At 43.9% G+C, this 23,140-nt stretch overlaps 1 protein-coding gene across 2 annotated transcripts in view; it reads right to left on the bottom strand.

Moving 5' to 3' along the window:
* Positions 1–3,344: 3,344 nt before the first annotated feature.
* Snx19 (sorting nexin 19) overlaps positions 3,345–23,140 on the bottom strand; it is a 38,256-nt gene continuing 18,460 nt past the window's right edge. The window contains exons 9-11 of one of the 2 annotated variants that reach the window (XM_021172128.2): positions 6,634–6,818; positions 5,754–5,841; positions 3,345–4,775 (exon numbers count right to left, since the gene is read on the bottom strand). In XM_021172128.2, the coding sequence (XP_021027787.1) occupies positions 4,643–4,775; positions 5,754–5,841; positions 6,634–6,818 (406 nt within the window). In that variant the 3' untranslated portion in view covers positions 3,345–4,642. Of the gene's footprint in view, positions 4,776–5,753; positions 5,842–6,633; positions 6,819–17,679; positions 18,096–23,140 lie in introns of those variants that run through there. The other variant, XM_021172129.2, reaches the window with a different exon arrangement.

Raw genomic sequence — 23,140 nt, 5'->3', positions numbered from 1 at the left:
CAGTGGGAAAGGAAACAGAGGAGGCCAACTTAAGGCAGAACTTGTCCAGCTGGGCCTTTGACTACAAACGCCTCATAGGTCCCCTCTTTGCCAATGACCAGCCCCTCCCTAGTACCCATTCTTTCCCATCCAGGACAGCTGGGGAAAGTTGGTGCTGTGGCAGGAAGGACACATGACAGGCACTCCTGGGGTCTCCGAAGGAAGCCTTTCACCTGCCTCCCCAGCCAACGGGTGGGAAGTGTGTCATCGACATCTCACAGCATGACATTTGTATTTTTCCTGGGTCCCATCCCAGACTACCAAGTCAAAATTTGCATTTTTTTAAAAAAAAAAGAAACAAGATTCCAGGTGAACTGCAAGCAGGACAGTTTGGGAAGCACTCTTTTAAGCACTGGACAGGATCTGCAAACTACCACTCATGGATTCTGTCTGGCGAGCTGCCTGTGTTAACTCACACTTTGCTGGAACACAGTTCGCTTAGTTATGACTTGTTGGTGGCTGTTTTCATGCTACCATGGAAGGACCGAGTGGTCACAGCTTAGCGTGCAGTCACAGTGCCTGACACATTTGCTTTCTGATTCTCTACAGAAGCTTTCTGGCCACTGTATTAGGCCAGAGTGGCCTCAGAAAATGAGAACCTGGTTGGGTCTTTGTGAGGCAAAAAAGGCAGCTTAGTACAGAGGTTACCTAAGCGTGTCTGAAGAGGACTGATGAGATTTGTATCTAGGCTCTGTCATTTTCTTGCAAGTAACTGGTACGTCATGTGTCGACATAGGTGTCATGCTCTACATCTATAAAATAGAACATGGCAGAACTTAACCTCACAGTGTTAACTTCTGGATGAACAATATATGCAGTGCTTCAAGCAATGACTTCAACAAATGGCAGCTCTTAGACTTCCATGGAGACTTATGGGTAGAATGACTCCCGAGGGAGGCAATGCCTATCATTGCCTCTTTCTTGATACACTCTTTTCTTATCTCTCTGACCTTCATTTAGCATGTGCCGTGTTCGTGGGAGGAAAGTACTGTTTCAAGCCCGCCATTTTTAATGTGCACTGACTGGCTCTGAGGCCGGAGTGATAAGTAAGATTCCTGGAGGGGTTCCTGAATGGCTCCCTTATTTTTTGAAAGAGATGGCCTATCCTTTCAGGCAGTAGATCTGGATGCAGTGTCAGGAAGCATAGTAAGCATCGATCAGGGAGTCTCAGGACAGACCTCAACTGTTTAAGATGGGAGCACAGAAAAACAAACAACAAAACAGCTCTTGTGAGGTCCCAGAGCTGTTGGATCAGTGAGCCCCTGGGACTCATTAACTTATGTGCACTGACTTTATGGAAGAAAACACAATGTTCCTAGCACCTTCATTCCTTTCGGGGACAGCCTAACTCACACAGCCAGGGACTTTGTTTGCATTGTCACCCCATCTAGGACCTAACAGCTGTTAGGTGCTAAGAGCAAAGGAAGATTGGTCGTGAGAAAGGAATGGACTGAGAAAGGCAATGGAGGACTCAGGAAGATCTGGGCTATACAGATGAAGACCACATTGGAGTGGCACCCAGCATGCTTGGCATGCGTTCGAGAGGCATTATTAAATGTGCGAGTGCACACATACCTCTAGGCACTCTTGGTAGAAACGTAGCTGCTACATAGAACAGTGTGAAGGTGCTTCAAATATTCAAACACAGCTATATCATCTAGAAATCTTACTTTAGGTTACTTTCACCTAAAAGGAAGTCTTGAATGCAGGGATCCACAGAAATACTTACAGTCCCCTTCCCATTGCATTCACAATAGCCAAGACATGAAAGCAGGCTAAGTGTTCACCACTGGAAAGATAGCTGAAGAAAAGGCAGCATATTCGTAAGAGAGCATTGTTGAGTCTAAGAAAGAACTTTTCTCAGGCTGCAGCAGAGATGCACCAGAAGCTATAATGCCAAGTGAAGTAAGTCTGTTACAGGGCACACACTACATAACTTCACTTGTAGTGTATAGATGCACATACACAGAATGTGGAATGGAGAACACCAGACCCACCACCACCACCCTCCAGGGGACAGGGGAGCTTGCTGTTCACGGAGTCTAAAGTTATACACAATGAGAATCTAGAAATGTGGTGTGCAACAGTGTTCACGGAAAAAACTCCATGGCACCCTTTCAACAAAAGAGCATGCCATGTGCTAGAAACTTCAAAATGGCAGTCAGGCAACATCCATTGGTGTTCAATTCTCACATTTCCTAGGGTTGGGTTTAGGAGAGTGTTTTCCCTCTAGGTTCTACAAAACCTAATCCAGAAGCTTGGAAATAAAAATCACGGGCTACTTTATATTATATTTATATAAAATTGTATAATTACATACAGCGATCTTGAACTTTAATAAATGAGAGCAAGGATGGCATTTAGAAATTGCCAGAAAGAGCTCAGTATCCACCCAGCTCTCCTCTTCCTACAAATGTGCAATCAAGACAGAATGGGTGTTGGTCTTACTTCAGGAACTAATATTCTCAATTAAATGAACAAACTGGGTCCTTAAAAAGCCAAACAAAAGGGAAGAAATCAAGTGGACTGGTGTGGCTCAGTTCTCCCTCCGTTCCCACTCCCAGCCTGGAGCATCATCCCAACACCCATGGCTCTCCCACATGCTGATGATCTTGTGGTTTGAGCCTGCTACTAACCTTTTTCCAAGTCAGACAGGTTTTGATATATCCTTGGTTATATTTATTATTTCCCTCTTGAGGATGGCTTATCTTTCGAGGGCAGGTGGAGTAAAAGTGTGTCCTCTTATATAAAATGAAGCATAGGGAAGTTCTCTGGGCTGCAGGCATGAAAAGATCCCTTAGACTTCATTGCCACAGGAACTCGTGGTGTGTTGGGTTAACAGTTTTTGTGCACAAGTGTACCAGGACTGGTAGCAGATTCAAGTGAACACAGGTGGCTGTAGTCATGTGAAGGGGTGGGTGTTGGGAGAGAAGCCTGCTCAGAAATCAGGCTTGCTCATTCCATCAATACAGAATAAAGGAGCCTTTACCCTAGGAGCCACAGGATTGGTTCTAAGGCGTCCCCGTGAAACCATATCCCTAGCAGGCACTCAGAGGACATGTTGAATTATCTTTGCCTCTGAGGGTCTAGGGAAGGGGATACTTCAAAAACTATGGAGCCATAAAGTCAAGCTTCAAGGCCAGAAGAGGCCATAAAACTTTATCTCATTCACTGTGGTTTTTTTTTTTTTTTTTTTTTTTTTTCTTTTTAAGCAAGAACCCTCCCAGTCACATCAGAGTTTAATGTACAGTTATGAGCCTCTCAGGACAGGAGACTAACCAGGAGACTAACACAATTTCACAACCTTTTTTTCTATGAACAACTTTAATTGTGTGTTCATCACATACTTCAGAGTCTGTGACAACCTTGATGCTGGCTCTTGATGCCTTCCCAATTCTCACCAGGCTTTCCCCATGACCTCCATCCCTGTGGGTTCTGTAGTTGAGTGTAGCAAGGCTAGAGCTACACAACACAGACCTCCTGAGCTGAGGGTTGGCTAAGGTCTCTCATGGGTACCCTGGGGATGCCAGCTACTCATGTGCACTCACTGGTCAGCAGCACTCGCCTTGTGACTTTCCCTCCAACTCCCTTTTCTTCTAACAGCTGTTCTCAGTTGCTCCATCTTTCCAGTGGACACAGACTGTTCTGCCTTTATTCCTGGCCTCCTAAGGACTAATTCAATCTTTAAGGAACAGAAAGTAAACTCTCTATCCGCAAGTTTGCTATATTATTCTTGCCAGAATCTTGTGGAGGGATCCCCACTTATCCCCTGACTTCTATTCTTTGTACACCCTCAGCCATGGAACAAGCACTTTCCTTTCTCTTTGGAAATACTGAGGCCAAATACGTAACTTGCCATGCAATTCTGTTGATAGAAGGAAAGTTACAAATTCAAAACGCATTTGCTTTTGGGTAGGGGCTGGGAGGAAAGTTAAGGAAATCTGCTGTGTAATCCCTCGCAGGAAAGGGTGTGAAGGGTGGAGTGGATTTACCAGAAGTTTGACAGTGTGCTTTGAAGCCTCTGAACAGGAAAAGTATAGCCACTCTAGGAAGCAGCGTTCTTGACATCCTTTAGAAGTCCACTGTGTCAGAAAATAGCCAAAGAGCAAGTCCCTGGAGACACACTTTCCTTCCCTCTTCTTCTGGAATTGTTGGGAAACTGGGCAGGGTGAGGGAGTGATCCTGAATGAACGTTTGGTTTCCAGGTAGGAAAGAGAGCTCAGGAGACTTGCTTCTCCTCCCAGGAAATCTGGCTACAGTTTTTCTCCTGTATCACCTACCACTTGTACATTTGTGGATTAGGTTCATGCAGGCGCAGGGCCATGCTGTTGGCAAACCATGATGGTGAGAAGAAGGCAAAGGAATAGCCTTTGCTTCACAGTTTCTGTTCTCAAGGAAACAAGACCTCCTCCCCACAGCAATCCACATGCCAAAGACTATGGAAACAGGTACACATGCAAATAGGCTATGTAGCTCTGTCATGTGCTACTAAGGGAGACCTGGTAGGGGAACTGAGCCCCTGAGATGGAGGCTAGCTAAGCTAGCCTAGCTCCAGAGGGCACAGGTATCTTAGCTGTCTCTGGAAGTTGAACAGCTCTCTTAGCTAAGTGGAGACAGCCATCTTCTTGAGGCTTCCTGGGGAATCTGAGGCAGAGGTGGCTGGGGCACATTCTTCAACAGAGGCACTGAGGTCCAGGAACTCCAGGATAATGTCTCCAAGGCAGTAAATCAAGTGTCTGAAACAAATGTATAGAACAACCAATTGAGAAGAGGGCCTGCTTTATAGTGATGTCTTACAGCTCCCATCTTATAGAGTCTGTGAGGCAGCTCCACGAATCAGTGCTTATTGCACTACTGAAAGCTACAGCTCAACACATAGAGGGCAGGACGCGAGACTAGGCTGTATGAAATGACATTCTCTACAGTTACACCAGCACACTAGCACTACTCTGCAGAACCCGAGAAGAACTACTGTGATGTCAGATTACAGTTCACTCTTGCTTCTGATGACACAGTCTCCATGAACTGAACCCTTGGGGACCGAGAACTGAGAGATTGTGGCATAGGCTTGGGAGGGCAGATGTAAGGGCACGAGACACTTCCCCAAAGCCTTCCATCCTTAGAGATGGAAGCTATCATTTCTGAAAATTTCTAGGTTCTAGTCCCTTTTATGATTCTGCTCTTACTCCCATTTATTGCCCACTAAACAATGACAATTTCTGATTTCAATACTAACCACAGCTTTGCTGTGAGGCTGGGACCCTATGCTGAAAGTCATCATGTAACCTGAACTGTAAAGGCCAGGGTAAGTTCCTGCCATAGGGATGGCAGATGTTTGGATAAACCATTGATCACACTTCTTCAGCCCAGTGCTTAAGTGCTAATGTAATTGCATAGAACATACGGCATTTTATGACATTTAGATACAAGGAATATTCTTGCCTGGAGGTTAACAGGCATTTTTAGTAGCTCATGCTTGGTCTGTACTAAGTTCTTCCAAACACAAACAGTGGCTGGTCCTACAGCTGTTTACTACCACAAATCCACTCCAAAGCTGGCAGCATGGCTTTCACTGAATGTGTGCAGAATCTGGATATTGGGCCCTTTGCATGTCAAGTGCTGTTCTGATAATGGGCTCTGTCCCTACCAACCTTGCCACCCACAACAGCACACAGCCTTACCTATGCCTGTTAGGCATGCATGCTGCAGCCTACCTGTTGATGAGGGGCTGCTGGAATGACTCCAAGACAAGACTCCAGCTCAGCCGACACTTGTTCACTCCCAGGATTTCTACCAAAAAATCTGAAGGAAACAAATAAGACAGTTGTGTTACCACCTCAGCCTTAGAATCACAGAAGAGCATCTTCCAGGACTTTTACCATCTCACAGGTTGGCTACTTCTGGAATAGCCCTAAGCTACACAGCCAAGTGAAACTCCATAGAACAGAGGAAAGCCATGAAAATCTTGAGTGTGTAACTAAGAGCTTCAAGAGGGCTCTACAATCTGCCACAAAGGTGCAGAGGTGTTTTCACTGTCACTGTTTAGGTTGGAAAAAGTTAACTCAAGCTGATTATCCAGGGCCCAGTTCATTACTCTTCCGTTACAACAGCCACAGGCAACAATCTGTTTTCCCTGCCCTTGAAAAACACACACACACACACACACACACACACACACAAGAAAAACACCCTTCTCACGCTGTGTTTACTGTTGCTAAAGACACAGTTCATCAAGTATGAGCTCTGCAGGAGACATCATTTTCTTCTTTGGTCCCCAAACATCATGTTAGTAGAGAATTTAACATCTTCATATGTTGCATACCCTCTGCTGCAGTTACAGCTTTTTTAAACCCACATGTCTGCAGGACTGTCTCTTAGTGTCTGTGGCCAAAGTGGCCCTTCCACTCCTTGCTATCACTTGAGTGAGGGCTAGAAGACTCACAGTAGGAACACCTTTCCATCAGTTGGAGAAATGGCTCAGTCGGACTTTTGGTACCCTTTTGAAGATGGGAAAGGATGTCAGGCAGTGGTGGTAGGGCAGGCTGGGAGGAAAACTGTACACTCCCATGGTCACCATCTCACTGTTCTCATTACCTGGAAGAAGACCCATCAAGCTCTGCAAAGCCTGCTTCTCAGTAGCTGCTTTCTGTGCCTGCGTCCTTCCAGGCCGTGGAAACTTGGGCAGCACTCCACCAGGCCAGATAGATTCCCGAAGAAGACGGAGGTACTGTGCCCAGCGCTGGGGACATGTTAGATTAGCCACCTGCACTTCTAGCCACCTGTGGTAGAAGAGAGAAGGAAGCTCAGGAAACCCAGCATTTTCAAGGCAATGGGCTGCGTGTCTGCCTTTTCTCTCAGACTCATTTTAAAATCTCCACAGTGAGAGGACAGTACTCGTGAGCATGGTCTTGAGGTAATTAGGGCATGGGCCACAGCCTTTGTGAATGTGAATATGGTGCTCTTTCAAAAAGGTACAAACCTCTAGACACTTCACCCTTTACCAGGTAAGGACACAGGCAGGAGATAGAGTCTGTGGAATCAAAATATAACTGAGTTTGTCAGTGCCTGGACCCTCACTGGTACAGCCTCAAGCAGGGTGAGCAGTGGATTTGCACTGTTCACAAGCTCTATAGTTTTCACTGTATTTTCTTACAGTCCTGATAGGCTGACAGTGCCAGCATAGACCTTCATAATAGAAACTAAGCCAGATCAACACCGGGATCGCATCATTTCAAGATAAGCAACTGTGATAATACTATACTAGGCACTACATCAGAGAAGATGCTAAAGTGTCCTCAGGTTGGAGCAGGGCTGCACCCAACTTTATCTCTGCTCTAGTGAAAACCACTGTGGCCTCAGTAACCTGTAGACACTGCCTAGGAGTTAAGGCTTTGGTAGTTTCCATACACACACTCTTACTTTTTCTCCTTGCCATTCTGGTATGCAATGGGACCTGCAAGACTCTGACCTGTCTTCAGTATGGTCTACACCCACACATTGTTTCTAGCCTCTCTTCTCTGCATCTGAACACTGGTGCATAAAATCCCCCTTGAGAGGTCCAGCCACAGAGCTCTCCTGGTGCCTCCTTTGGCACTTGATGCTGTGACAAAGGTGTGTAGCGAATATTTCACTCTGGAATATGAATTCCTTTACCATGTATTTATAGCTTTGCTTTTTAAATAGACTACTAGTACTACCAGAATTTTACATCTTAGATTACTTGAAAAGTCCCCCAAAGTACCTTGTGGCTCAAGATATGTTGTTGATAGACATCTATTTTCATGTTATGAAGATTTCCCCTTTGTTTTGATTTCAAACACAAGTCAGGAACTCTAAGGAGCAGATAAGCCAATTGTGGAGCTCAGCTAAAAATTTAGAAGGTGTGTCAATATTATTCTCTTTATTTCTGTATTTTTTCATAGTGTCACATAGTCACTGTTTGAGGCCTCTTTACTACGTATCTCCTGGGGACTGGCATGGCTATGCTGGTCATGGACGGACCACCAACGGCTTCTACTTATGTCCAGAGGGTTGTTTGGGACCATACTCCAGGGCAGCTCATGCCGTTGCTCTTATATCCAAATTACTTGACATCCATCCAAGAGAAGAGGGGCTGACAGGGCAAACTTTATTTAACCTCCATTCTGTCAGACTGTCTGCATTCCACTCAAGTTGGACATTCCAGTCCTGGGGGCTGCAATTCCCCCAAGTCCAGGACTCACAACTCATTCTAAGAATAGGAAGTCCAAAGGTAACAGCAGGGCAAGAATGGCAAGCCTCGATAGAGATCAAGAGCGGCACAAAGCCGTTCCTGCCCAGAATAGCCGACAGGAGCATGTCTGTTATTATTAGGGCCACAGCTCCTCTCCATGGGGGGTGGGGGGCTTTTCATTCAGCGCTCCTAAGCCGCCTGACAAGACAGATCTAGTGGCAAGAAGAATTCCTGTTCCTGTTTATAGAAGAGCAGCAGCGAGGGAGGAGGCTGCAGTGGCCTGATCAGGTTCTCTGCAGGGGATGAGGTGGTTCAGGACTCCTTCTTCACAGTTGTACTTTTTACTAAGGTGAATCACTGGTATAGCTCTCATCTAAGACTGGAGTGGATGGGCAAAGTCTTGCTAACTTCAAGGAGACCAGAGAATCTTAGCACAAGATACATTAGCCAGAATGAAGTTTAGCACAGCTTTGTGTTCACATAAGCATGAAATAAGGACGTTTGCTTCTATTTCTGTCTTCTGGGGCTAGTAATACAAGATTTCCAACTCTTCCAGGCAACCTCTGCATCCATGTAACCCTTCCTCATATAAGAGAGCACCCGGGTACCTCAGGCATCTTCTAGGTACCTATCAGAGGACAGGAGTTGGATATGTTTGGGTCTATAGTAATCTATCCAGTGAGGATAGGACCTCACATTTCACTATGACAAGGATGTCCTCTTTGCTCTCTCTCTTTGTCCTCTCTTCCACATGGATTTAGCATCTTCATGCACAGATGTGGGGTGCAAACAACTTTTCGTGTGTCACACAGCATGAGCACATACAAGTCTGACTACAGTTCTTCAAATCCTAGGAATGCAGGGAAGAAGAACCAAAGTCCAAAACGGTAAAATTCAGCTCGTGGTGATACGGCTGAGTTGGGAAGCTAAACATGGCAAGGCAAAGCAGAGGAACTGTCAGTGGGGACTGGAACCTCCAAGCTAGTGAAGTGGAGTCACTGGGATGCAGGGCAAAGTTAGAGCGCAGAGCTGATTAGATGGAGGCCCCGAGTCAAGCCCAGGAATGTCTGAAGCAAGCCTGTGGCAAACTGGCAGAAACAGAATTCAGGTCTACAAAGGAAGGAGGTCCTGGAGCGGATCTCAAAGGTCGCATGGATCACACATGACTTAAACACCTGTTCTTTCCAGAATTTTCCTCTTGACTAGGTTTTTCCTGCAGCCCTGCTTCATGGACAATGAATACTTCAGTCTAGCAGAGAAAAACAGCAAAGTGCAAACCAAGAAGGCTGCCACCATAACTCCTCCTGCCTAAGTCATGTTCCTCAGGGACCAGTGCTGCTTCAGTGTCTAGACTGTCATCAATTCCAGTCTCTAAGATGTGCTTCATTCAGTATTACACAGGATGCATTTCAAAGCCTGTAGATTCAGATATTTGGTATAATTTGCCTTTCTTGGTGTCTAGATAGAAGCAAAGACCAGGAGAATCTTGAAAACACAAGGGATGAGATTCTCTATCCCAAAGTCCCCTTTCTTTTACTCTGTAATTTTTCTCTAAAGTTCATATACCCATTCATTTTAAAAATTGCTTTGAGATTTTTTTTTTGTTTTATGTGTATGGGTATTTTACATGAATGCATGTCTGTGCACCATATGTACAGGGCCTGTGGAGGCCAGAAGAGGGGGTTGGAGCCCCTAGGGTTGTAGCTATAGACCACTGCCAGCCACCATATGGTGCTGGGAACGTAACTCAGGTCCTCTGTAAGAGTTGCCAATGTTCGTAACCCCTGGACCATCTCTCTAGCTCCACTCTTCCCTTTCTCCATCTAACTTTAACTCCTGAATCCTATTGGGCTCACTCGGAAGTTGAGCTACCTACCACGAGGAAGACAAACATGAGGAGTATTCAAGGGAGTATGACCCTGTTACCCTTCCTTGTTTGTTCATTTCATCTCTCTATTCCCTATGTTATCCCAGTCTTCTAAAATTTAGTTCCTTAAAACATACTTTATTATTATTATGTGTGATGTGTGTATGTAAATGCATGTTGGCATACAGAGAGATAAGAAGACTTTAACTCCATTGGACCTAGAGTTACTGGATGTAGTTAAGAGTTACAGGAGGCTGTGACCCACCAACCTTGATTCTCTGTAAGAGCATTATGTTCTCTTGTTGTTGAGCCATCATTCCAGTCCTGTCTTATTCTATTCTTAACAGCAGAATGGACAGGTTAAAAAGATAGCTGTATTGCTATAGTTCCCTTAAAGGAACAGGATGGGACTGTTGTAGAGCAGTGGGGTTTCTAGCCTCATGTAACCCAGGCTGGCTTTGAACCTGTCATCTTTCTACCTCTACCCTGTGATGCTGGGATTATGGGAGGATTACACAATAACCAGCTCACTTACCCTTTGCCTGACCTAAATCTAGTGTTTCAAGGTGGCTATAAACACACACACTCTTCACGGGTTATCAGAAGTCACTTCTGCTGCATCATTTATTAACACAAACACCATTGTTTATGTAACACAAGACACATGAAGTAAACACACTGAAATAAACGGTAGAGAATAGCCTCCAGCAGGTTTTATTTGCCATCACTATTCCAGGTCTGATATTTGGTTTAGAGAGACTTCTTTTTCTGTCACTGCACCTTTATTGCTTCAACCCCAACTGTCACTCACTCACAAGCTTAGTCTGTCAAGTCACCTCTGAATGGAAGCCTTATTAGGAGACTCCAAAATAGTAAATACCATGACCCAAATTCAAAGCAAAACAAAGCAACAATAACAAAAAAGGGATAAATAGATTGCACTGGGACATCTGGGACACTGGAGGGCCTTCTTCTATGCCAAATATTAAAAGGAGGATGTGAAAATTAGGGCTTGCAGTTATAGAGGAATGCATGTAATTGCATTCTGGAGAACCTGGTCTGAAATAGCTACAAATAGAGAAATGGAGCAGGGCCTAAAACAGAGACTGTTTAATACCAGGGCTTAGGATGGCACTTCAAGGTGAGTAGAAGGTCACTTTCCATCCAAAGAGTAGAATCAAGTTGTGTGTGTGTGTGGGGGGGGGGGAGGAGAAGATATGGGAGCCTGTGTCTAATGGAGGTAGTTAAACTGCCTCTCTTTTCTTGTCTAAGAGAGCTGCAGGCTTAGTGAGAAAGGTTCTGGATTGATGTGGCTTAAACACTTGAGAAATGAAAGTGAAGCCATGAAATAGAAAATATGTGTAATAGTAATGTTCTAACAAAAATTCCCAGTGCAATGTAAATGAATGAAAATAAAAGATCTCTTAATTATCTACTGGTATAAAGCAAAAAAAAAAAAAAAAAAGAGAAGAAAAGATGACCAGGTTAAAGCTGACCTTTAATGACCTGCTCTTCTTTTTATGGACACGTTCTACCATTTGAAACAGACCTACAGGAGATTAAAACTGGAGACTCACCCTATAACCCTTGAAGCAAGGTTTTCAACCATAATACTTCCTGATGGTTTGACTGTTAATTCTTCACTGTGAGGATCTATTCTGCATATTAGGAAGTACTGAGCTAATATCTCTGATACTCTACCTTAACTAGATGGTAGCTATGACAACCAAACGTATCTCCAGACATTACCACATGTCCTCTGAGAACAAAATGGCTCTGGCTAAGAATCACTACCCTAGACTTAGGGTCTTTTCTATCAAATATATCAGGCTACTTTTATAGTGGTTTTTTAAAACCTTGGCAGTTTAGTACAATATCTTTCAAATTGTGGTTGGACAGCATTAGAGAACATGTGTTAGTGCTTGTATCAACATTTAAAGAAATCTAGGTAGAAATCGAATAGAAAATATAGAAGTGCATTATATATATTAGAATACTTTTATTTCTCATGCATGTATGTGCCTAAGTATGTATAGATTAAATATGCATGTGTACCTGTATGTATGTCTGTTTACATATGAATTGTTTCAGTATAAAAGTTTCAATATAAAATTTGTTTCTTAGGGTGGACAGATGTTTTCAGAAAAGTTTTAATATAATAATACAGTATAGTGGACTAGGAATTCTGAGACATCTCAAGCCATTTGTTCCCCTGGAAGCATCAGTCATCTCATGGTACCCTGCAAATTATATACTTAGCACACTGAGCACTGGGTCACTGCTCAGTAGCACCAATCTGTAGAGTGGGAGAGGAAGCAGGCCTCAGGGAGGCAGTGTCGACTGGGGCCTTTTCCATTAAGTAAGTTGCTTTTGCTGATTTCACACTTGATAACGCAGCTTCTTTCCCTTGGCTTCCGTTCTCAGCCTGATTCGCTGCCATGGCCCCTTCTTGTGTTTATTCACAAGCCCTGCATCATCAGTCCACAGCTTTACCCCTCTCAGTCTGATAACCCAGCCAGACCCAAGTTCCTCTGTGTGTCTGAGAAAGCTCAACATTGCTGCCCTCTGACTGTGGATTTAGGTCGCCATCCTTTCCTGTCCTCCATTGGAGAAGAATGGGGAGGAAATGAACTCTGAGGGTGAGGAACCCTAGCGGCTTCCTCCATGAGTCTACTGTGAAACCTAAAATGGTTCACTGAGTAGGTGCAAGCCTTCTGTGACTAGCTTTTGTGTTTAGAGCCATGCTTCATGCATCCACATCTGTAAGACATATCTATCCAAACAAGACCTTAACACTACACCTTAAGAATCTGGTTTCTTATTTTTATATCTAGGGCAATCAGGCAATGGTTTTATAAAAAATATATTTTTAATAATTGAGAATTGCAAGCAATATCAATTTTAAAATTTATTTTATGTGCATAGGTATATTGCCTCCATGTATGTTTATGTACCACATATGTGGCTGGTACCTGTGAGGTCATATGAGGGCATCATATCCCCTGGCATTGGAGTTAGCACTATGTGGTTGCTGGGAATTGAGCTCAGGACTTCTAGAAGAGCAGCAAGTGCTCTTAACCTTCCAGCTATCTCTCTCTTGCATAGTTTTTTTTTTTTAAATTAGAAATCTATAAGTTAGAGATCCCAATTTACTATGCCTTAAGAATTTGAAGATCTTAAGCAAGGTCCTCCAGGAACTGTAAAGGTGACGTTCTCAGTCACAGCACAGGTCCATGCTGAGGACAGTGAGATCTCAGGAACTCTGTACACGTCCATGCTGAGAACAGTGAAAAGCTTTATGATAGGTGGCTATGAGGAACGAGCAACTTAAGAACTGAAAGGGAACTTACTCCAATTCAACCTCCTTTGAAGCAGACCCCTCTCTATAAGTTCAAGGCACAAACAGGGCTTGTCTGTTGAGTCTAGAAATAGACTTTTATTTTATTTCTGCCATCTACTAGCACTGTAACCTAGGGAAGCTTAATTAAAAGTATAATTTGAGAATATCATAAGTGCTTTCGAAATATTGTCTCCTTGTGAATTCTACTCACTTGTTTTAGTTTTAGCCTCTGGGTTAATAAGTACCAGGGTAAATCTATCTCTAAAGATGGCACATTACAGTTTCATTCCTCTCTTACATTTCTTCTATAAGCTATACATATTCTACTCTTTTAACTACAAAGTTAGACACCCAGCCACCTAATGATGTTTTGAATGATGGAGAAAAAGAGGACTCCATCCTCTGGATTTGTGTTGCGCCATGATTGCTTTCTTAACTAGAGGGCCCAGAAGCAAGCCTGCCTGAGACATGAGCTGCTCAGCAGTGTGTTGGGAACAGAGTCTTCTTTGCTCTAGATGGTTTTTGTCAAAAGTCCATGACTTTTGGGCATACACAAAAAAAAAACCACTAACTGATACTGAATCTGCAGTCCACATATGTACATTTAAAACATTCATAGCCTTTAGCTAAGCCAGCAATATTCACCTTGTCATTGCCCTAGGGTTGAGTTGCTTCCAAAGTTACTTATGAAAAAAAACTTTGAAGAGGGGAGTGGGAAGAACAATATTCCACCACTAGAAATTGCTTCCCAATTGCTTCCCGGAGTAGCATCAGTCTGTCTGTCTCTGTCTCTGTCTCTGTCTCTGTCTCTGTCTCTGTCTCTGTCTCTCTTGTGTGTGTCCAGTCTGTCCATCTTTTCTATAGACACATCATAACAAACAACCAGCTGTTGAAATTCAGACACATGTAATCATCACTATTTCCTTTCATAATCCTGTCAAAGAAGCTACCATAACCAGGCAGGACATGTTCCCTACAGAGTCTATTCCACTGTCTTGGACTCACTGTCTTCTTTCCTGAGTATTCAGATAACATCTATTTCATAACGTGCTTCAGAAACTTCCAGAGATAGATGTTAGGACCCATAACCTTTAACCATTTTTTTGTTTGTTTGTTTTAAGGCAAGACATTTGTCCATATACAATCCATTTCCAAATGACCACAAATGATCCTTTTTATGGACCTTAGATCTCTAGTGGCAAATATAAACTCATCTAATTTCACAGACTGAATTTGTCTGTTAGGTACATGGATGTGAAATGCATCCAGCCAGTTTGGAAGTACACGGAGGAAGGGAGTGCTGAAAAGGATCAGTGGGGTGAGATGGGGTGGGAGGATGATGAGTTCCAGGTTGGCTGAGCTGTATCTCCAGCCTGCAAACACAACTCAGAGGAAGATGCTTGCATACCATTTGCATGGCCTGGGAAAACACACACTATACTTTAAATACTCTAGTATTATTATTTCCATTTTTATTGTATACTTCAATTCTACCTTCATGTTTGTTCATTTTCTCCTTCTTTCTTCCTTCCTTTCTTTTCTTTTCCTCTTTCTCTTTCTCTTTCTCTTTCTCTTTCTCTTTCTCTTTCTTTTTCTTTTTTCTTTCCAAGACAGGGTTTCCCCATATAGCCCTGGAACTCACTTTGTAGACCAGGCTGGCCTCAAACTCAGAAATCTGCCTGCCTCTGCCTCCCCAGTGCTGGGATTAAAGGCCTGTGCCACCACCCATTACAAATGGTTGTGAGCCACCATGTGGTTGCTGGGATTTGAACTCAGGACCTTTGGAAGAGCAGTCAGTGCTCTTAACCACTGAGCCATCTCTCCGGCCCCATGTTTGTTCATTCTTATTAGACCATTTCCTTTCAAAGAAAGCAAAACAGAAATGATCCAACCTAGAATACACACCATTTGTTTGTTGGGAGTGAATAAATGCTTTCTCAGTGTAAGCAGCTAGTCCAGCACTTATCCCAAACAATCAGCATGACTTCAGAATCAATTTTAAAAGGCTGCTCTGTCCCACGTTTGAACCACAGTCTTAGCTCCTGTGTGTTAGTGTGCTGGCCACTGTTTGTATCAGCTCCATTACTACTTGATCTGCATCATTCAGTCTATATCCCCGCTCTATTTCTCAGTGTTCATCTAGAATCTGATGTCAAGATCAATCTTCATCTCACTGGATGCTGAGTCTCCTGTTTTCCCTCATTAGACTTGAGAGTACAATTTGTTCACACAGTACTGAGCCTTTGTACTGGTATAGGTTTTTGTAAATGCCAAAAGAATAAGATTTCCAGTTCAGAGGGCAGGAGTCTGGCTTTCTCACTGGAGCATTTAGCATAGTAGTGACAAACACATAGTCATCTGTCCAATATCTACCTCAATTCTATTCTAGAACTTTCATGAGTATTTCTGGTGCCAATATTTCAATTCCATTGCTTATACATCTCATAAAGAAGTATGGTTTAAAGTCTCACTCTGTCTTGCTTTTCTATGAATCCTACTATCTCTCATCCACTCTGATCTTCCATCTGAAGCAACACCTTTCCAGTTTTTACTTTATCTATTATCTTCAATGTCTCTCTTATCCTTGAATGATGGTCTCCAGCAGAACTTCTTTTCTAGACTTTCTGGTGTCTGTGGTCAGAATCCATCATGAGTTACTGCAGACTATGACACTGAACATAAACCTGGTGTGGTGACTCACATTTGTCATTCCAGCACTAAAAGGTGGAGGCAACAGGATTAGACCTTCTAGGGTATCCTTGACTACATACTGTACCTGAGGCCAGCTTGGAATACATGAAGCCCTATCTCAAACAAACAAACAAACAAACAATCCACCCCCCCCAAAAAAAACTCTAAAGACAGATGTATGGGTAAATACATTCTCTATCTAGATTCTAGTAACTATTAGAGACAGAGTCTTGTATGCTTCCTTAAGTGTACCTGTTTGCATTCCAGGCAAAGCTACTGCTTTAGGCAGTGGCAGCCTGTCAATAATCATCCAGGTGCCCTGTTCAGAAAGATGTCACTCTATCAGTTACAGTTCTCAACCCACAAGGCAGAATTGCTGTAAAAATCATTCTCAATTTCTTCTTGTCCTTGGCCCCAATCCAACATTACACCCTACTACCTCAACATCTCATGAACCTATCACTTGTAGCATCCTGTGGCAGTGGCCAAAGCTGAGCTTCTCAACTTTCATCTCCTTCAGTTTACCTCTTTCCTAATTTGTCTCCATCAATGAAGCTTTACCTCTTTCCATGAATTGTCTACAGCACTGTTAACGTGATTTTTTCCAACATGATCATGTCATCATGAGGTAAGCTTGTAGGTTGCATCCCATCCAGTGGTGGACAGTTGCTATGTTCTTCACGAGGCTCCGTGTGAATCTTCAGGGCTCCATGTGAGCAAGCTCTCATCTGTCTTGTATGCAGTACATTCTGAATCATTTAGCTCCAATGAGAACCAAAGTCAAGCTACACTTTTCCTGCTCTGCTTCGATGCTCAGGATCTTCATAGCTGCTGCCACCTGCCCTCATTCTTCAAGTTCTTTTCTGCTATCACCTGGTCTGGAAGCCTTCTCTGGGCTTCTCGTAAGTGACTGCTTAGTCTTCCTCCAAGCCACACAGAATTCCTTTGTAAAGGCCTTAGTTTTACACTAGAACTCCTCATTTATAGGTTGGCATCTCCCGTCGGATATTCAACATCCTATTGTGGGGATGTGTGGCTCTTTTAATGTGTTTTTACTGACTACACTTGAAAAAGAGTAGCTGAGTATCAGCTCTGTGTTGTAATGTGGAAATCTCTGGTTTTAGAGTGACCATAGTTCAAAATAACCTCTGAACAAAGTATACCCGAATATTTAAAGAAGGGAACAAGTTGTAAGCTTTTAATTATTCACCCTTATGGTAGAGGACAGTGACAGATTTAAAACACTGTGGACAAGATGGAATAAGGCAGTGCAAACCTGCAATCCCAGCACTTTGAGGCTCAGGCAAGAGCATCCCCAGCGAGGCCAACTTAGGCTACAAAGTGAGACTGTCTCAAAACAAGCAAAGAAGCAAGCATTGGGCATGGTGGCATTCACTTGCAATCCCCGAACTTGGGAAGATGACACAGAAGGAGCAAGAGTTTGAAGCTAGCCTGGGCTACATGGTGAGGCCTTAGTATGAAAAACAGAATAAAAAACCCAAGCAAACAAAACCCCCAAACCACAAACCAACCAACCCAAACAAAACAAAGACGTCAGTAGACTGCATACAATATAAAAATGCTTTGTATTTCTGTATTTGCATAAATGCTTGGCCATACACCTTAGATTTACTTTCCTAGTAATGGACTTTTTGAAAGCTAACAATCAAATTAAAATGTGTGCCGAAACTCCAGCTACAGGGTGATTGTTGTCAGGAATATGTTGGTAATAAGTTAGCTGATCTAGAATGAAGAATTTATTATGAAAAATCCATGCAATAGGCAAGTTACACATAGTTATTCATCCTGCTGGAAGGGCCAAGGGGTGAAAGGCAAGGGTTCGTGGCCCAGCCATGGCTTCTTTCTCCACACTATAAATCCTGGGGAAGGGAGACAGCCGCCAGCTGCCTATGCTTCCTTCTGTTGGTTTTCTTGGCAAATAAGCCCTGAGGACAGAAAGGACTGAAAGTCAAACATGAGAGAGATGTCTAGATGACTAAGTCCCCCATGTGTTTTAGGAAGTGTTTCTGATGGATGGAACAACACCAAGCTGCTTCCAACCCAGTTTTTGAAATTAGAAAGAAGAAAAGAATGTAGCCGGATGGGGGTGGGGTGGGGGACACAGACAAGCAGCAGAAGCTGGCTCCCTTTCTAAGAAGTATGGCACAGAAAGGAGACACTTGTAGGTTCTGGCAAAAACAAGGCTTAAGTGCAAAGGGTGGTCTGAAGATATTTGTTCCAGGGCTGGACACTGTGACACTTTTAAGACTTTAATTTGAAGATATATTATACAAATCTGCCTCTGAAGATGGTCAAGCCCTCCCCTTTGTTAGTAACCACAGCATAACCTCAAACACCTCTGACGGACTTTTAAACCAGGAGACTTCCTATGTTATCTTCTTCAAGAAGTTACCAAGATGAAACGAGAAAAAATGAAAACTAAAAATGTTTTTGAAGATGCTGTGTTTGTGTGTGTGACAGAGAAAGTGACCCCACCCGTCCCTTGTACCAGCCCTATCAGATCCAGAGAATAGGAAGAAGCCAGTGAGGCTTGCGCTTCATGCCTCAGTTTCCCTCCTTCCCGGCAGGCTCAGGGAAACAGAGAGAGACAGGAAGCACTGCTACAGAGTAACTAAGCAGACTGAAGAGAAGCCTGTTAAGTTAGAGGAACAGGAAACTACGTCAGCCTCTCCCCAGCATAAGCTCTGTTTACTAAACAAGGACACTTTCATTACAGAGACTAGAGGACGCACACTGTCTCATCCCCCCTCTTTGCCCCATGTGAACTGCAGGTCTGGCTCAGTCAGTCCCCAGGTAGTAATCCTGAGCCTGCCTTTCAGTGGAGGGCAAAGGCAGGGAGGTGGCTGAGGTGGGCCAGTAATTAAAAGGGCCACCCATTCAGAAGAAGATTGAGTCAGCCAAGGGGAAAGGGCAGTGAGGGGTGGGAAGTCCTTAGCACCAGGAAGAAAGGCCAGACACAAAGGAAGGAAGAGGCAGAAAGTTAGGGGTTGTCCTGACAACTAGGGCCCCTACTGTTCCTGGTGACTTTAAGTCACAGGGTGTTCCCCTCTTGGCTGAGAGGGGAGCCACCACCCCAGGAAAAGAAGAAAGGAGGCAGAGGAAAGAGAGCTGGCTAATTATGAGCTCTTTATCAGGAGGGGTCCTGCTTCCAAATGTCACCAGTATAAGAAGTACCAGAGTTAGTGTGCTCAGCCAAGATTTGGAAGAGAATTACCTGGGATCCTGTTTAAATAAGCAGACACAGCAGGACTTCAAGACAGGGTGTGAAAATGGCTACAGAAGGCTAGAAAAGATCAATCTTGCAGACAAACGATCAACAGGAGAAACATGTCCAAGAGAAAGAAACTGGAAAATCCTAGTTTGGTTTGGGAGTAGGAGAGAAAGAAGCGTGAGCAGGACTGGGAAGCACCTGCTGGGGGAGTTACCTAATGGCACCGGCTTCTGCTTTCCTGTCTTTAGGATGCCTTTGAAAAGCTTCTCAAGGTGAAGGCTTTCCTGACACCAAGGAGAGATCCTAAGGACACAAGGACAGCATTGTGGCAGCTCCAGGGTTTTTGCATGGTGGCAACTCTGTGTGAATCAGCAATAGTTAGAAAGCAGAGGGAAATAATGCATACAACTAGAAAGGGAAAAATCCCAGCGGGGAGAGGAAGGGCTGTTGGGGCTAATGCTGACGCTGCTGCACTACACTGCAAGGCTCCTGCACAGGAGCCCTAACTCCCTGAGAACCTCACTCCAGTGCTGCTGGCGTGCCCTTGGAGTGAGACTGAAGCCTGTACCTGGATGTGCACATCTGCTCCTTCACTGCTCCACTGTCACTTTCCTCCTCTGCAAGGCACATGATGGCAATGCTAAGGACAGGCAATGCTGAGGATCAGAATAGAGTATGGCTCAGTGGTAGAGCACTGGCCTACCACCTACTTTATACAGACGTATCATCATGCATATTTAAGGCTTTGGGGTCCAAAGGGCCTAAATATGGCCTAAAGAGTACTGACAAAATTCTCCCAATTCAGATGTCTGTCCGGCTCATTATTACCACAGACCTGTTGTTCGTTCTGTTCTCAATATATCAGTTCCAGCACTGAACTCTTAAAGGATGGAACCCACTCAAAAGGCCATCTCTGACGAGACTGACCAGAGAACAGTGTGCTGAGGCCCCATCAGGTCAGGGAGGAGGGGAAATGTGAAAGATGAAAGACACTCAGCCTGTTTATGTCACTGGCACCATGGCGTGGCTTCTGAATTATGGAGCAATGCTTAGGCATCATCATCAAGGGGCAGAGCTACTCTTGCAAAATAAGTCTTCCCTACAGAAAGAGAATGGTATTTCTAACCTGCAGTGCCACCTGGTGCTTACAGGGAGAATTTTGGTACTCCTTTTCCAAGCCACAGACTTGCCCCATTCAGAGAACTAGATGAAAAGCATTCAGAATTATTACACGTTGCTTTCTACTTAAAAGTGCAAGTAATGTACTACATTTACACCTGCTGCACTATTTGAAATATTATTTAGCTTAAACGATCCCTGGCGTATAAGGTCCAGCTCCAAACACATACCTCCTCTTCTTACAATTTGTTCCGCATTAGCTTTCTCCTAAAGAACCTCCATACAGTGGGTAAGACAAACAAGTGAGGCAGGTCTGTCTGATTTCAACGATCACATTCTTCCTATGTGGAAAGGGGGTCGGGAGTGGACATGGACAGTGCAATAGCAGGAGCTGCTTCCAGAGAGCATAAGATCGGTGGGTCCTCACAGTGGGGCAAGGTGCTCAAGGCACTGTGCTGCTTCAGAAAGAAATGGTACTGTTGCCTGAAGGGCAAGCCTGTGGCTCGGTACAACCATAGCTCTGGGTACTGAAGATGCCCACTTTATCAGCTGGGGACATTCTATGGGAACAGCCTGGGGAGATTTTGTTTCTTTGGGTACCTTTTGTCCCCTAGCACTGTTGAGGATGCTTGGAGTTCTCACTGGTGATGAGAGACGTACTGAGACATGGAATTGTATGCGATCTTGCACATCTGCTCATTTAACATAATTTCAGTCAGTGTCTTCTATATGTCAGAGGAGGTGTTTGAGACACAACTGTGAATGCGCTTTATCTTTGCCCTCAAGGATCTTACGTAGTCTAATGTTGTTGCCAAAACCTTACACTTTCAGGTTCCTATTTGTTGTTGCAGGTAGGCAACAGGTACCAATAATGTGGCTTGGGAAATGGCATTCTCTTTAGATTTAAATGCCTCAATATTCTGGTTTTCTCTTCATTTTATTATGACTAGTGCTGTACTTCCATCGAAACATATGAGAATTTAAGAACATTATAAAATACACAGAAGAACAAACACACAATCAGACAGAAGATACTCAGTTACTATATATCTATTACAATATTATATTACATTGTAATATATTATAATAATTTTTATTCCATTAAGTGGAAATTCTCATGTAATAGGATAGGGCACAGTGTCTTTAACATAATATGAATTTAGAGCAAGTGACATCCCTCAAATGCAAGGCAGACAGGGTATATGGCAGACATAACTGTTGGGGTCCTTTCCTGGCCCAGCCACAGAGGGCTTCCCTGTAATGTGCCTAGTGGGCGAGCTATGGCAAGACACATTCCTTCCAACCAAGGAGACACAACACAATTGAAGGAAGCCATCACTACACAAAATCCTTAATTTCAGCACTTTTAAATACAGCCCAGGTCAATGATACTTTTGGGCCAGAAATAACCTAATACAAGAAATTGAAAACTTATTGAGTCAAAGGATCTGGTGTGCCAGCAAAAGCACATGCTTTTTCTAGAGAAGCTGTCATAGGAAGAAGTGAGATGTGAGACAACGCATGGCGCTGGAGCTGTACTGGACGGAGAGAGGTCTAGAGTAAAGAGACACAGCACTTGTCTCCTGGTGACTCGGAATTGTTTTGATATTCTTTCTCTAGTTGTGTCCAGAGTGTAGAAAAGATCCACTAGGAAAGACTAACCCCTGGCCCAGGAGTGCTTAAGAACAAAGTCAGAGTCTGCTGATGGAAATGGGTGTATGTAGCACCTTCAGGTGCATCAGACCCAGAGACCAGTCTGGGGTCTAAAGACTAGACAGGACTAAGACCCTGGAGCTTAGTGAGGGGGATTTTAGCAGGCAGTGTTTTGTGAGGAACCTTGTACAAAAGGGAGGCAGGCAGCATGAGGGGAAGGAACTGTTCAGGCAGTGAAGCAGGATGTCTATGTGGCAGAACTGCACATCAGCACATACAGTAATAGTAGGCTTCCCTGCCAGTGAGACGGTAACAAATGTCAGGTTCTTTCCTATTGTAACTGCTTGTGTCCTTTAGGTGTCAGGCCTTGAGTTTCCCTTAAGAAGTAACTAATGTCACAAAGGTCCCTCAGGCTGTTACACACATACACACCAAGGAAGTCAGCTTGTGTGGAGTTCTACCCATATAATGCCTATGACTCCAGAGGGACATAAGAAAAGAGTAGCAGTAGTGTTCACGTCAGCCATTGGTGATTGTCCTTGGGAGACACACAGGTATCCCACTGGGCAGCCCACACTCTTCAGTGATCATACCTCTGCACCACCTTCTGGAATTTCTCAAGAGCTGGCTTGTTGGGCAATTCCTTTCCTAAGAGGACTCCATGACCTATCAGAAGCCCTAGAAATTGCCATTTACTATTTAATTTTCTCCTGGGCTTAATGCTTGTCGGATTCCTTCACCCTGCATGTTCTCTTCTTCTCAGTACAGTGGCTTTAGGAACTTTTAACTCTCCTCTCCTCCCAGGTCACTGAAACTTTGTTCTCTACCATGTCAGGTAAGTTCCTCTCCATATGTCCCCAACACACAAACACATACTCATTTCCTCTCTCACTACACTTTAAGAAATGTAGACAGAGATGCCAAGAATGTGTCTGCTGCCCTTCTGACATAGGGTCTGATGCCATCTTCAGGGCCATGGGGAGGGCA

This window comes from Mus caroli, chromosome 9 (genome assembly GCF_900094665.2).
Source record: "Mus caroli chromosome 9, CAROLI_EIJ_v1.1, whole genome shotgun sequence".
Lineage (NCBI taxonomy): Eukaryota > Metazoa > Chordata > Mammalia > Rodentia > Muridae > Mus > Mus caroli.
Note: the sequence above shows the minus strand (reverse complement) of the source record. Positions and strands in the feature narration are given on the sequence as shown.